This window comes from Chlorocebus sabaeus, chromosome 22, assembly GCF_047675955.1.
Source record: "Chlorocebus sabaeus isolate Y175 chromosome 22, mChlSab1.0.hap1, whole genome shotgun sequence".
Lineage (NCBI taxonomy): Eukaryota > Metazoa > Chordata > Mammalia > Primates > Cercopithecidae > Chlorocebus > Chlorocebus sabaeus.
The window spans coordinates 95,599,849-95,615,442 of NC_132925.1; the positions used below are offsets into that span (position 1 = coordinate 95,599,849).

The following is a 15,594-nucleotide window of genomic DNA, read 5'->3' on the forward strand; positions in this document are numbered from 1 at the left end:
AGATCTTCTTTTAGTACACCTTAAATTTCTCAAACTCATTTATGTTGAAAAACACAAGTGGTTTCTAGGAAGTATTCAACAAACACAGAAATTCAACTGCTAAATTCAAATAATGAATAACAGAGAAATTAACATAAAATATTAAAATAACATACATTTTCAGGCTACTTACCAGCATTTTAACCATTATGCTGAGGTTCACTATCTGAAATACTTCTTTCAATAAACAATGTTTGAGTAAAGAATTTAGAAGATCATTTAGCACTTGTAAATCAAAGTATATACCTGGGGGAAACTTTCTGTAGTACTCCATAAATACGTTTACTGAAAATGAAAATATATATACTAACGTCATTTGCTGTGTCAGATATCCATATTTCTTAAATTCAATAATTTTTCTATATATAAAGATAAAATAATATTAATTCAATGTAAATTCTTGAAAGGTACAGTTCTAGTATTAGAAATAGTGGATGAAAATTAAAGCAAAAGTCAAAATGGCAATAATATTTGAAGTCAACCAAGCATGTTCAGTATGGAGTAACTCATGCACTGCCTGCAAAGAATAGGTCTACACTGCCATTCCCATATATCATACTGTCAATATGAACTCCTAGAGAGTCAAGTTCCCAGGCAGTCTTGAGGCAGTAGCCCTGGTACAGATGTGAAGTTGTATAGTTTGGTGATGGAAGCAGACTGTTTTGACACATACCCATTCTTGCTGCTTTAAACCCACCAACATGTTGACATTATTTTTAATTTTTCCCTGCCTTGTCATGGATGGGGATATTTTTGCTTTCAGTTTGTGATTGTGGAACATTCTACTAAAAATTACAACAACGCTGATTAGTTTTCTTTGAGAAACTACTTTCTTCATGCCCATCCAAATCCTTAATTTTCTATGTAACATGATGTTTCCAATTTTTCCCCATTGATTTCACTAAAATTATTTAAACTGGGATTCTTTCATTGATCATTTTTTTCTTCATTCCAAAATTTCGCAGGTTAAAATCTGTATGCCTTAACTGCCTTAGTAAAAATACTTTTGGTTTTATTTTGTGTTAATTATTTATATTAGAAATATTTATTACTAGCTGGATTACCTGGTGTTGTTTGGGAAAGCCAGTAGCTATTGACAAAGTTCAGTGGCACAAGTGAAAAATTAATGTTAAAGTTTTAAAACTTTAATAATATGGTATAATATTCAAATTTCTTGTAAAGCTTTTTTATATACTACAATTATTTTCCCTGAGCACATACAGATAAATTATTGCTGCTATACTTTTGGCAGTATTTATATAGTTGCCTATACAGAAGCAGATCAACTGATAAAATGGTAAACTCAGTGTTATTATAGCTTATTAATAAAACTAAATTGCAGACATTCAAAAAGCTGCAGTTAATCTATGTTAGCCAGCGTGTAAATAGTCCACTAATTGACATGCAACCTTCCTCCTTTGTGTCATTATTTATTTTTTTGAGACAGAGTATCATTCTGTCACCTAGACTAGAGTGCAGTGGCATGATCTTGGCTCACTGCAACCTCTACCTTCCAGGTTCAAGTGACTCTCCTGCCTTAGCCTCCCAAGTAGCTGGGATTACAGGCATGCACCAGCATGCCTGGTTAGTTTTTGCATTTTTAGTAGAGACAGCATTTCACCATGTGGGCCAGGCTGGTCTTGAACTTCTGACCTCAGGTGATCTGCCTGCCTCGGCCTCCCAAAGTGCTGGAATTATAGATATGAGTCACTGCGCCTGGCCTCATTAAGTTATTTTTAAACTGTTAATTTATTTTCTGCATTGAAAATAATGATCCTCTCAGTTGGGCGTGGTGGCTCACGCCTGTAATTCCAGCACTTTGGGAGGCTGAGGTGGGTGGATCACCTGAGGTCAAGAGTTTGAGACCAGCCTGGCCAACATGGTGAAACCTCGTCTCTGCTAAAAATAAAAAAATTAGCCGGGTATGGTGGCGCAGGCCTGTAGTCACAGCTACTCAGGGAGACTGAGGCAGGAGAATCGCGTGAACTCAGGAGACGGAGGTTGCAGTGAGCCAAGATCGTGCCACTGTACTCCAGCCTGGGCGACAGTGGGAGACTCCTTCTCAAAAAAAACAAAAACGAATAATGATACCTTCTTGTTAAACTGTTGGGTGGAAACTGAACATTTTTAATACGTTTTGACACAAACTACTGTATTGTCTTTTATTTTATTTATTTATTTTTGAGACATGGTCTTGCTCTGTCACCCAGGGCTGGAGTGCAGTGTTATGATCTTGGCTCACTGTAACCTCTGCCTCCTGGGCTCAAGCGATCTTCCCACCTCAGCCTCCCGAGTAGTTGGGACTATAGGCGTGCACCACCATGCCTGGGTAATTTTTAAAATATATTTTTGTAGAGATGGGGTTTTACCATTTTGCCCAGGCTGGTCTAAACTCCTGGACTCAAGCAATTCACCCACCTCAGGCTCCCAGAGTGCTGAGATTACAGGTGTGAGCCACTGCACCCGGCCTACATTGCTTTCTTAAAAAGTTTGTCAATTCATAATGCTACTTTACCAATTATTCACCAGAATCAGGTACTTTTACTCCTTTCTTTGGTTAGGAATGCATAATTCTAGTGAATCATTAACCACTGGAATTTCCTCTTGAAATGTTTCTAATTTTCAAAAGAAGAAACAATATTCATGTCTTTCTAAATAGCTGATTGGACTCATTATTCTTATATATTGGAATATTTTTGTATATTACCAGTGGTAAATCTAAAATATTGAAGATAATAGCTTTTTAGTTCAAATTTATGTGATCAAATTTATATCTTTTATACTCCCTTTGATTAAACCACAGAAATCGTCATCTTTCCAAAAATCTGATTTAAAAGACTTTTTTTCTACTGAATTGCTAATTGCTGTACTTCATTGATTCATTCTGGTATATGCTAAATGCGTTGTTTTAAAATGTTTTTGGCCATAAAACTTCTGGAAAGGGAAATTTTATGTGGAAATTCAAATATAAAACAGATAAAACAGGACCTATAGTTTTACTCTTAGGTATATACCCGAAAGAACTGAAAGCAAGGACTCAAGTAGATACTTGTATGTCAAAGTTCACGGCAACATTACTTTAATACCCAAAAGGAAAAAACAACCAAGTGTCCATCAACAAATGAATATATAAACAAAATTTGGTATATTCATACAACAGGATATCAGCCTTAAAAAGGAAGAAAATTCTGATACATGTTACAATATGGATAAACCTTGAGGACACTATGCTAAGTGAAATAATCCAGACACAAAAGGACAAATATTGTGTAATTTTACTTATATGATATACCTAGAATAGACAAATGCATAGGGCCAGAAAATAGATTAGAGGTTATCAAGGGCTGAGGATGAGGGTAATGAGGAGTTACTGTTTAATGCATACGGCGTTTCTGTTTGGGATGAGAAAGTTCTAGGAATGGATAATGGTGATAGTTACACACAACGAATGTACTTAATATGGCAGTGAATTGTACACTTAAAAAAGTTTAAAATAGTAAATTTTATGTATATTTTATCATATACATACTCCCAAAATGTCCAAGACAGACGGTGGAAATGTTCTAGATTAAAGGAGGCTAAAGAGTCATGACAACTAAATGCACACCTGATCCTGGACTGGATCCTAAACTAGAGGGAAAAATGCTACAAAAGGCCATCATCGGGTCAAGTGACAAAATTTGAATATAAGTAATAGATTAGACAAAACTATTGTACTCATGTTAAATTTACTATGTGGATAAATGTGCCATGGTTATATAAAAGTATAGCCTGTTTTTCAGAAATATGCATTAAAGTATTTGGTGGTAAAGGGCCATGATATGTACAACTTAACTTCAAGTGGTTCAGGGAAAAACGTGTGTGTGTGAATGGCCATGCACATATGTGCACGTGTGTATATACACACATATATGGAAGGAAGGAGAGAGTGAACAAATAAAAATGATAAAGGATATGACTATTGTTTGTATTATTTCTATTTTCACAGATTTTTGTAAATTTAAAATTTCTAAATGGAAACTTAGAATTTAAAAACCTCTCAAAAGAATTTTATGTGGAAATTTAACTATAAAATAGATAAACAAGAAACTACGGTTAAACAGGGAGTTGGGGGGGGGTCCACTGACTGAGCTCCCTCCCCTTGTGCACCAAAATGGTTCCTGAGGCCTCTCTGTAGAGCCTGAGTAGCTAAATCCATAACTTATTTATACCGGTATTCAGAGCCTCTTTAAGTTGCTATCTAGTTATCTCATCATTTTCAAAGTGATTCCTCTTGTCTCAAATCCTATGGTCTTTCTAAACAGTAAACCCCTCATATATATCAGGTCTATTCTGAGCTATCTATTATTTCCCACTAAGTTTTTATTTTTAAACCAAAAAATTTCCAAAGGTTCTTGACAACTTTCTACATTTATTCTTTGCTACAGGCTCTTATTTTTGTTCTCTATTCATTGTTTTAAAGCAAAATTCAGATGGATTTTTCCTGTAGCCATGTTGGATCTTTATACAGTCAGACTTATATTTTTGGGAGTTCTGCATCTTTTTCACGACATCCTCTTTTCTTCCACATCTCATGTTATGGGATTATTTCTGGAATTTAAAATTTCATCCATATCTAACCTATGAAACTATATAGGTTAGATATGGATAAATCCCTCAGGTTACAAGTATATTCTCATATAGGTACCTATTACTTCACCTTAACTACTACTTCTTTGTTACAGTTACATTAAGTTCAGACTAGCAATTCCATTAGGTGTTTCCTCTAATCCTTGGGGAGATATCACCAGCAAAACAAAATAATAAACCTGTCAGAGACTTTGTTTTTAGCAGAATGAGATCTCAAGCAGAAATATATGAAGTGAAAGTGCTCTATTACCACATCTACTATGTGGCTTTGGTGGTTGTGTCAGGGTGACAAATACAAATAAATTAAGCATGGTCTCTGTCCTCTTGCAGCTCACTATTAGTATGGGGAGAAGGTGGCAAAGGATGGGATGGGGTTGTGGAATCAGATAAGGGCCTAATAGAGGAGGTAATCCTATTTCCCATGACCTAGCTTAGAAGGCCGAATAGCCAATCCTATTTCCTATGACCTAGCCTTGAAGGCCGAATAGCCAATCCTATTTCCTATGACCTAGCCTTGAAGGCCGAATAGCCTTTCCTTTGCCATGAGGAAATGGGATGGAACTAGAGGCATCCCTAACTGAGAGAAGTGGTAATAGTAGCCTTGAAGTTTGAACACAGCCTAGTATGTATAGGGAACTGCACAGAACTCACTGGATGGTACACTGGCTACAAGAGGTAAATGTAAAAAGAGAAGAAGGAAGAAGAAATAGGAAAGAGTCAGCTTCTGAAAAGTCCCTTTAGATAGAGTTAAAGACTAATTAACAATACCATTTTCTCCATCTTACACTTGTAAATAAAATTTGTAAGTCATGAAAATATTAGTGTGTAAGGGAATTATAGTATTAGGTAGATTTTTTTTTTATTAACCAAAATATCTCATTTATTTTCAATCCTTTCTTAGGCCAACAGAGCCACTCTTGGGTAAGGCATTCCATTTTCAAACTTACAAATTATTGAATTTACTTTTAAACTATTTTCAAACAATAGCACATTACTTAATATCCACACATTAATAGCTTTATACGAATTATTTGTTTCATACCTGCACGCTGTAGCAAACACAGTTCATTGATATTTATATATTTCTTAAACACATCCATGCAAACCTGCAAAAGTCATGAAAAATGTAAAATTACCTTTTTTTAAATATTCTGTAAGAACTATACACATTTCAATCCTATCTTTTTGCTTATATTGAAATTTTTAAATGATCTCAAAGGATTGGAATAAAGAAGCTGATGTTTGGTTAACTCACAAATTTGAAGTACATATTTAATTCATTACAAAAATCTTATGTTATTTTATAAATAACCATTTCCCGGTGCAAGGATAAATATACACTGACCAACGTATTAGAACAGAGAGCCCAGAAACAGACCCACTCATATACAGTCAGCTGATTTATAACATGGTATCATTGTAGTGTAGTGGGGAAAAGATGATCTTTTTGATAAACGGTAATGTGTCACCTGAAGATCCACATGGGAAAAAGCCGTATCTTGATTCTCCTCTTATATCATAAACAAAAATCAATTCTAGCTGATTTGATTCTGCAAAAGGTAAAACAAACTTTTAAAGGAAAAACGTAGGAGAACATCTTCATGATCTTGGTAAAGATCTTCAATAGGATGCCAAAAGTTAATAGCACAAAAGAAAACTGAAAAATTGGACTATAAAAATGAAGAAATTCTATTTCTCAAAAGATACTTTTAAGAGGGTGAAAAGGAGTTTCTGACTACCATAGCATTGCGGTGGGTATTAAATGCCTGAAGACCTGGCCTTGGACCACCCATTTCAGTGGAGAAGGGATGGCATGATGAGCCAAATGGATGAATGCATTTCAGTGAGATTTTGCTAAAAGGTAGAAGAAAATGCATTTGCTTAGTTTGTCTTATACAGAGAAAGAATCTCAGCAGGATCAAAACCTACTAGTGGAGTTAGAGAGGCTCCCTAATACAAAGAAAGTGTAAATGACAGACTCCCAGTGGCCCACACTCTGGCTGAAGACTCCTATAATCCTAGCCATGACAGAGTCCCTTGGACCTTGTGGGTCCTGAGACTAATGTAGGGGGGTTGCCTGGAAAAGCACTGCTCCAGAGAGGAAGAGCTCATGCTGAGTCCCACACACTACTAAGTCCTAAGTAGCTGCTAAAAAAGCTGCTAATTAACAACACCCTGGTGCCATGTTGGGAGCCCAGCCCCCACAGATTGTGCCCTGCCCTGGTGCCGAGTGAAAAATCCCTGGAGCCCCACTGACATTCCTGGCCTGCAGCTGCAGCTGCTGTGGCTGTGGGAGCCAACAGCAGTGACCGAGCCACACCCCCAGCAGAAAGATGGCTACACATTTCCACATACCAGAAGGACAAATTCTATTGTTTGCAACCATCACTGCTGTGGACTGCTAAAACAACTTTTGAAAAAGAACAGGCTGCGTACAGTAGCTCATGCCTGTAATCTCAGCACTTTGGAAGGCCAAGGCGGGTGGATTGCTTGAGTCTAGGTGTTAGAGACCAGCCTGGGCAACATGGTGAAACCCCATCTCTACTAAAAATAGAAAAATTAGCTGGGTATGGTGACAGGTGCCTGTAGTCCCAGCAGATTGGGAGGATCACCCGAGCCCAGGAGGCAGAAGTTGCAGCGAGCTGAGATCACACCACTGCACTCCAGCCTGGGCAACAGAGAAAGACCGTGTCTCAAAAAAAAAAAAAAAAAAAAAAAAAAGAAAAAAAGAAAAAGAAAGAAAAGGAAAGGAAAGGAAAAAAAAAAAAGCATCTAGTCACTTATAAAGAAATCTCCATCAGACTAACAGTGGATTTCTCAGCAGAAACCTTACAGACCAGGAGAGAATAGGATGATGCATCTAAAGTATGCTAAAAGAAAATATGGATATTGATATTATACTCAGCAAAGTTAGCCTTCATAAATAAAGAGAAAGTCTTTCCCAGAAAAGCAAAAGCTGAGGGAGTTCATCACCACTGTACCAGCCCTACAAGAAACGCTTAAGGGACTCCTACACCTAGAAGTGAAAAGAATGATATCTACCATCATGCAAACATAAACACCACTGATAAAGCAGAGCATACAAACAAGAAAGAGAAAAGAATAAAATGTTAGCACTACAGATAAGCAGTAAGAGAGAAAGAAAGAAACAAAGGATATACAAAACAGCCAGATATCAATTAATAAGATGACAGGAATAAGCCCTTACATGTCAATAATAACCTTGAATGTAAAGGAATTAAACTTTCCACTTAAAAGATATAGATTGGCTAAATGGATTAAACAAACATGATCCAATGATATGCTCCTTACCAGAAACTCATCTCACCTGTAAAGACACATTAGATTGAAAGTAAAGGGATGGAAAAAGATATTCCATGCAAACAAAAGCCAAAAGCAAGCAGGAGCATCTATACTTATCAGATAAAACAGACTTTAAGTAAAAAAATAACAAAAAAGATAAAGTCTTTATTTAAAGACAAATGCATCAATTCAGCAACAGGATATAACAACTTAAAATACATGCATCTATCAATGCAGCACCCAGGCACATAAAGCAAATATTATTAGATCTAAAGGGAGGGACAGACTCCAATACAATAATACTTGGAAACTTAAACACCCTACTCTTAGCATTAGACAGAACATCTAGATAGAAAACTAACAAAGAAACACTAGATTTAAACTGCACATTAAATCAAAGGACCTAACAGACATTTACAGAACATTTCATCCAACAGCTACAGAACACACATTCTTTTCATCAGCACATGAACATTTTTTAGACCATATGTTAGAATACAAAACGAATCAGCAATTAAAAAAATCAAAATCATATCAAGTATCTTCTCAGATACAATAAAATAGAACTAGAAATCAATAACAAGAGGAACTCTGGAAACTGTGCAAATACATGGAAACTAAACAACGTGCTCCTGAATGACCATCAGGTCAAGAAAGAAATTGAGAAGAAAATGCAAAAATTTCTTGAAGCAATGAGAAAACAAAATACCAAAATATATGAGATACAGCAACAACTATTCTAGAAGGGAAGTTTACAGCATTAAACACCTATGTTAAAAAAGTAGAAAGATTTCAAATAATCACTCTAACAATGCATTTCAAGAAACTAGAAAAGCAAGAACAAACCAAACCCAAAACTAGTAGAAGGAAAGAAATAAGATCAGAGTGGGGCTAAACAAAATAGAGACAAAAAAAAAAAAAGTAGGGTCAACACAATGAAAACTTGCTTTCTCAAAATGATAAACAAAATTGATAAACTGCTAGCTAGACTAATCAAGATAAAGAAAAGACCCAAATAAACAAAATCTGAAATGAAAATGCAGACTTTACAATGGATACTATGGAAATATAAAAAGATCATCAGAGACTATTATGAACAACTAACTATACATGAAAAAGTAGAAAATCTAGAGGAAATGGATAAATTCCTGGACACACACAACCTACTGAGATTGAATTAGGAAGAAACAGAAAACTTGAACAGATCAAAAACAAGTAATGAGATTGCATCTTTAATGAAAACTCTGAACAAAAAAAAGTCCAGGACCAGATGGCTTCACTGCTGAATTCCAAACTTTCGAAGAAGAACTAATACCAATTTTCCTCAAACTATTCCAAAAAATGGAAGAGAAAGGAATTGTCCCTAACTCATTCTATGACACCAGCATTACTCTGATAACAAAACCGGACAAGGCTACAACAACAACAGTAAAAACTATAGGTCAATACCCCTGATAAACACAGACTCAAAAATTCTCAACAAAATATTAGCAAACCGAATCTAGCAGTACATTAAAAAAAAAAAAATACATCATGATCAAGTTGGATTTATTCTAGGAATGTAAGTTTGGCACAACACACACAAATAAATAAACATGATACATCACATTAACAGAATGAAGGACAAAAACCATATGGTCATCTCAATAAATGCAGAAAAAGCATTTAATAAAATTCAATATCCTTCATGATAAAAACCTCAATAAACTAGGCATAGGAGGAATATACCTCAATATAATAAAGGTCATTGTATTATTAGGTCATTCTTGCATTGCTATAAAGAAATATCTGAGACTGGGTAATTTATAAAGAAAAGATGTTTAATTGGCCCATGGTTCTGCAGGCTTTACAGGAAGCACGGTGCTGGCATCTGCTCAGTTTCTAGGGAGGCCTGAGAAAGTTTACAATCATCGCAGAAGGTGAAGGTGGAGCAGACACATCACAAGAGCAAGAGAGAGTGGAGCGGAAGGTGCCACACACTTTTAAATGACCAGATCTCATGAGAACTCACTATAAGGAAGAAAGCACCACGACATGAAGGATCCATCCTCATCACCCAAACATCTCCCACCAGGCCCCACCTCCAGGATTGCAGATTACAATTCAATGTGAGATTTGGGCAGGGACAAATATCCAAACTCTCTCAGCCATATAAGGCAAACCTGCAGCTAACGTCATACTGAATGACCAAGACAAGGATGCCTACTTTCACCAATCCTATTCAACATAGTACCAGAAGTCCTGGCCAGAGCAAGAAGGAAAGAGAAAGAAATAAAAGGCATCCAAGTTAGAGAACTCAAATTGTCACTCTTTGCTACTGATATGATTTTATATTTAAAAATAAACTAAAGAATACACCAGAAAACCCTTAGATCTGATTAATAAATCAGTAAAGTTGCAGGATACAAAATCAAAATACAAAAATTAACGGTGTTTCTATATACCAATAAGGAAATAGCTGAGAGAGAAATCAAGAAAGTATTCCCAATTATAAAAGTTACAAAAAAAAACCTAGGAATAACTTTACCCAAGGAGGTAAAAGATCTCTACAAGGAAAACCACAAGGCACTGATGAAAGAGACTGAAGAGGACATTAATAAATGGAAAGACATCCCAAGCTTATAAATAAGAAGGATTAATATCATTAAAATGACCATACTGGGCCGGGTGTAGTGGCTTATGCCTGTAATCCCAGCACTTTAGGAGGCTGAGGTGGGCAGATCACGAAGTCAGGAGAGCAAGACCATCCTGGCCAACAAGGTGTAACCCGTCTCTACTAAAAATGGTGGCATGTGGCTGTAGCCCCAGCTACTCAGGAGGCTAAGGCAGGAGAATTGCTTGAACCCAGGAGGTGGAGGTTGCAGTGAGCTGAGATCTCGCCACTTGCCCTCCAGCCTGGCAACAGGGCAAGACTCCATCCAAAAAAAAAAAAAAATACTGCCCAAAGCAATCTACAGATTCAATGTAATCTCTATTAAAATACCAATGTCATTTTTCACATAGAAAAACAATCCTAAAATTCACAGGGAACCAAAAAAGAGCCAGAATAGGCAAAGCAATTCTGAAAGAAAAAGAACAAAGCTGGAGGCATTACACTACCTCACTTCAAAATACATTATAAGGAAACAGTAAACAAAAAAGCATGGTATTGATATAAAAACAGACATACAGACCAATGGAACAGAACAGAGAATCCAGAAGTAAATTTATGTATTTACAGCCAACTGATTTTTGACAAAGGCACCAAGAACATACATTAAGGAAAGGACCCTCTTCAATAAGTGGTGCTGGGAAAATTAAGATATCCATATCCAGAAGAATGAAACTGAATCCCTATCTCTCACTATACACAAAATCAACTCAAGATGGATTAAAACTTAACAGCTAAAACCATAGGAGAAAACATAGGGGAGATACTACAGGACATTGGTCTAGGCAAAGATTTTATAGCAAAAACTACAAAAGCACAGACAACAAAACAAAAAACAAGACAAATGGGACTATATTAAACCAAAAAGCTTCTGCACAGCAAACAGAGTGAAGAGAACCTGTTGAATGAAAGAAAATATCTGCAAACTATTCATGTGACAGACGACTAATATCCAGAATATACAAGGAACTCAAACAATTCAACAGTAAAAAAAGCAAATAATCTCATTAAAAAGGGGGCAAAGGACATGAACAGACATTTCTCAAGAGAAGACATACAAATGGCTAACAGGTATATGAAAGAATGCTCAACATTACCATGTATCAGGGAAATGCAAATCTAAACCACAGTAAGATATTACCTTACCCCAGTTAGGGTGCCTATTACTAAGAAGACAGAAAATAACAAATGTTGGTGAGGATGCAGGGAAAAAGAACTCTTATACACTGTTGGTGGGAATGTAAATTAGTGCAGCCTCTGTGGAAAACAGTATGGAGATTTCTTAAAAAACTAAAACTACCATATGATCCAGCAATCCCACTACTGGGTATTTATCCAAAGAAAAAAAAATCAGTAAATTAAAGGGATACCTGTACTCACATGTTTATTCCAGCACTATTCACAATAGCAAAGATGGAATCGACCCAAGTGTCCATCAATAGATCAATGAATAAAGAAAATGTGGTATATATACACAATGGAATATTATTTCATCATAAAAAATAATGAAATCATGTAGTCTGCAGCAATATGGATGAACTGGAGGTCATTATGTTAAGTGGTAATAAGCAGGCACAAAGACACATACACCATATTCTCACTTTTATGTGGGAGCTAAAAAAGTTGATTTCATTGAGGTAGATAGTAGAATGATAGATACAGAGGCTGGGAAGAATGTGTAGGTAGGAGGGGGAAAAAGAGTGGTTGGTCGAATAGTATAAACATACAGTTAGAAGGTATAAGTTCTAATGTTTGATAGCAGTGTAGGATGACTACAGTTAGCAACAATGTATTGTGTATTTCAAAGTAGCTAGAAGAGAGAATTTGAAATGTTCCCAACATATAGAAATGCTAAACACTCAAGGTGATGGATACACCAAATACCCTGACTTGATTGATCTTTTTTTTTAATCTTGATTCACAATATTTTACATATTTATGGGGTATATGTGATATTTTGTTATATCTATACATGTAAACTATGTGGATGTATAACAATAAATTTTACATATTTATGGGGTATATGATATTTCACTACATGCATAGATGTATAAAAATCACACACATGGATGTAACAAAATGTCACATATACCCCATAAATATGTAAAATATTATGAATCAAGAGCAATTAAAAAAAAAAAAACCTACTAGTGGAGGTACAAAATAAGAACTGCCATCTCTCATTTAAAAGAATTAAAGGTGGCTGGGTGCGGTGGCTCATGCCTGTAATCCCAGCACTTTGGGAGGCCAAGGTGGGCGGATCACCTGAGGTTGGGGGTTCAAGACCAGCCTGACCAACATGAAGAAACCCTGTCTCTACTAAGAATACAAAATTAGCCAGGCATGTTGGCGCACGCCTGTAATTCCAGCCATTCGGGAGGCTGAGGCAGGAGAATCGCTTGAACACAGGAGGCTGAGGTTACAGTGAGCTGAAATTGTGCCACTGCACTCCAGCCTGGGCAACAAGAACTCCATCTAAAAAAAAAAAAAATTAAAGTCTTTACTTCCATTTCAGGGCTTAGCATTGTGCCTGGTATGTTGTAAATATTCAATAAATGGTAGTCATTATTATGTTTATTTTACTTAAATTCTTTTTGATTCTCATTTTCTTTTCTTTCGTTTTTTTTTTTTTGCTTTTGTTTTTGTTTTTTGAGAGGGAGTCTTGCTCTGTCACCTAGGCTGGAGTGCAGTGGTGCAGACTCGCCTCACTGCAACCTCCACCTCCTGGGTTCAAGCAATACTCCTGCCTCAACCTCCCAAATAGCTAGGTGCCCGCCACCATGCCCAGCTAATTTTTGTATTTTAGTAGAGATGGGGTTTCACTTTGTAGGTCAAGCTGGTCTCCAACTCCTGACCTCAAATGATCTGCCCACCTTAGCCTCCCAAAGTGCTGGGATTACAGGCCTGAGTCACCGTGGCACGCCAAAAAAAAAAGACAGGGTTTCACAATGTTGGCCAGGCTGGTCTTGAACTCCTGACCTCAGGTGATCCACCCACCTGGGCCTCCCAAAGTGCTGGGATTACAGGCATGAGACACCGCGCCCGGCCTCTCATTTTCATCATCAACAAAATGAGGATTAAATCAGTTAATATACGTAAAGCACTTGAAACAGAATCTGGCATATATGGTAAGTGTTGACTATTATTCTTTCACCCATGAATGTCTTTTTATTTTTTCTATGAAGCTTCTTCTGATCTTACTTGTTTGGATTAATAATTTGCCTACCTGTATTCTGCTCATATTTTATAACACATCCTTTATATTAAATAACATTGATTTGTTTGCTTGTGTGTCTCTCTGCCAAATGGGGTTCTCGATAGCTGGGACCTATCTTACTTATCTTAGTGGTCTTAGTGCATAGTCTTTTCTTGCCACATATTATTGTGGCTTTGAGCTGGGTTTTAAAGGATGAAGAGGATGGTGTGATTGGAGCATGGCGGGTGGTACATCAGTGGGAACTGAAATTTGACAAATATACTGACATGTGATTGTAAGTTGTTGAATGCCAAACTAAATAATTTGAATTTATTTTGTATACAGAAGGGAGGCATTTTTTTTATTATTGACCAGATTAATTCCATATTTTAGGAAGATAATTCTGAATGTGGAATAGAGAATATAGTGTAAAGAGGAAAAAAGATTGAAAACAAAAAGAAGATGTAAGAAACTCTGGCTCTTGCTGTATTAGAGAGTTATTATTTTAGCAGAGGTCTTCTAGAATATAGCCTTTTACCATCATGCAACCTTTTAAGCCTTATCACAGAAAGGCTTCAGTGTGTCCCTGCTAACTTTGTTTTGACTTCTGTTAAAAGAAAAACTTCAGAAAAAATAAATTTAATAGAGTTTATCTGAGCATTAAAAGATTCATGAATGGGGAAGCACCGCAAACTAGAGAGGTTCAGAGAGCTCTGTTTTAACAGTGTGAACAGTGGGATTTCTTACAGACTGAATGTGGAAACAAAGTTGAGAAATTACTTGAATGGCTATAGCTAGGTGTTTGCCTTATCTGGGCACAATCTGGTGGTAAATTCCTTGTTAGAGGATAGTTGTTGGTTTCGTTAAGATTAAGTTCTGACAACCTATAGATTGGGAGAAAATATTTGCAAGCCATACATTTGATAAGGGGTTAGTATCTAAAATATATAAATAATTCAAATAACTTAGAAAGAACAGAAGTAATCCAATTTAAAAATGGGCAAGGGAGGCTGGGCGTGGTGGCTCACACCTGTCCATCCCAGCACTTTGGGAGGCCAAAGCGGGCAGATCATGAGGTCAGGAGATGGAGACCATCCTGGCCAACATGGTGAAACCCCATCTCTACTAAAAATACAAAATTTAGCCAGGTGTGGTGGCGCAGGCCTGCAGTCCCAGCTACTCAGGAGGCGGAGGCAGGATAATTGCTTGAACCCAGGAGGCGGAGGCTGCAGTGAGCCGAGATTGTGCCACTGCACTCCGGCCTGGGCAACAGAGCAAGACTCTGTCCCCCCAAAAAAAAAAAACGGGGGGTGGGGGGGCAAGAGAGCTGAACAAACATTCCTCAAAAGAAGATACATAAATGGCAAATGTACGAAAAAAGGCTCAACATCATGAATCAGAGAAATGCAAATTATAAACCTCAGTGACATATTGCCTGACATCTGTCAGAATGGCTATTATCAAAAAGACAAATGATAACAAGTGCTGGTGAAGATGTGGAGAAAAGGGAATCTTTGTATACTGTTGGTGGCAATGTAAATTAGTATAGCCATTATGGAAAACTGTATGGTCATTCCTCAAAAAACTAAAAATAGAATTGCCATATGATCTAGCATCTCACTTCTGTGTATTTACCCAAAAGATTTGAAATCAGTATGTTGAAGGGATGTCGGCACTTCCATGTTCATTGCAGCACTATTCACAACAGCCAAGGTATGGAATCAACCTAAGTGTCCATCAATGGATGAATGGATTAAGAAAATGTGGTATATATACA

General features: G+C 36.7%; 1 protein-coding gene across 1 annotated transcript in view; it reads right to left on the reverse strand.

The window, feature by feature from the left end:
* The window catches only part of TOPAZ1 (testis and ovary specific TOPAZ 1), a 92,543-nt gene that overhangs the window by 46,808 nt on the left and 30,141 nt on the right, over positions 1–15,594 (reverse strand). Inside the window, exons 9-10 of the mRNA XM_038004087.2 lie at positions 5,711–5,774; positions 173–324 (exon numbers count right to left, since the gene is read on the reverse strand). Of these exons, the coding sequence (XP_037860015.2) occupies positions 173–324; positions 5,711–5,774 (216 nt within the window). The remainder of the gene's footprint in view (positions 1–172; positions 325–5,710; positions 5,775–15,594) is intronic.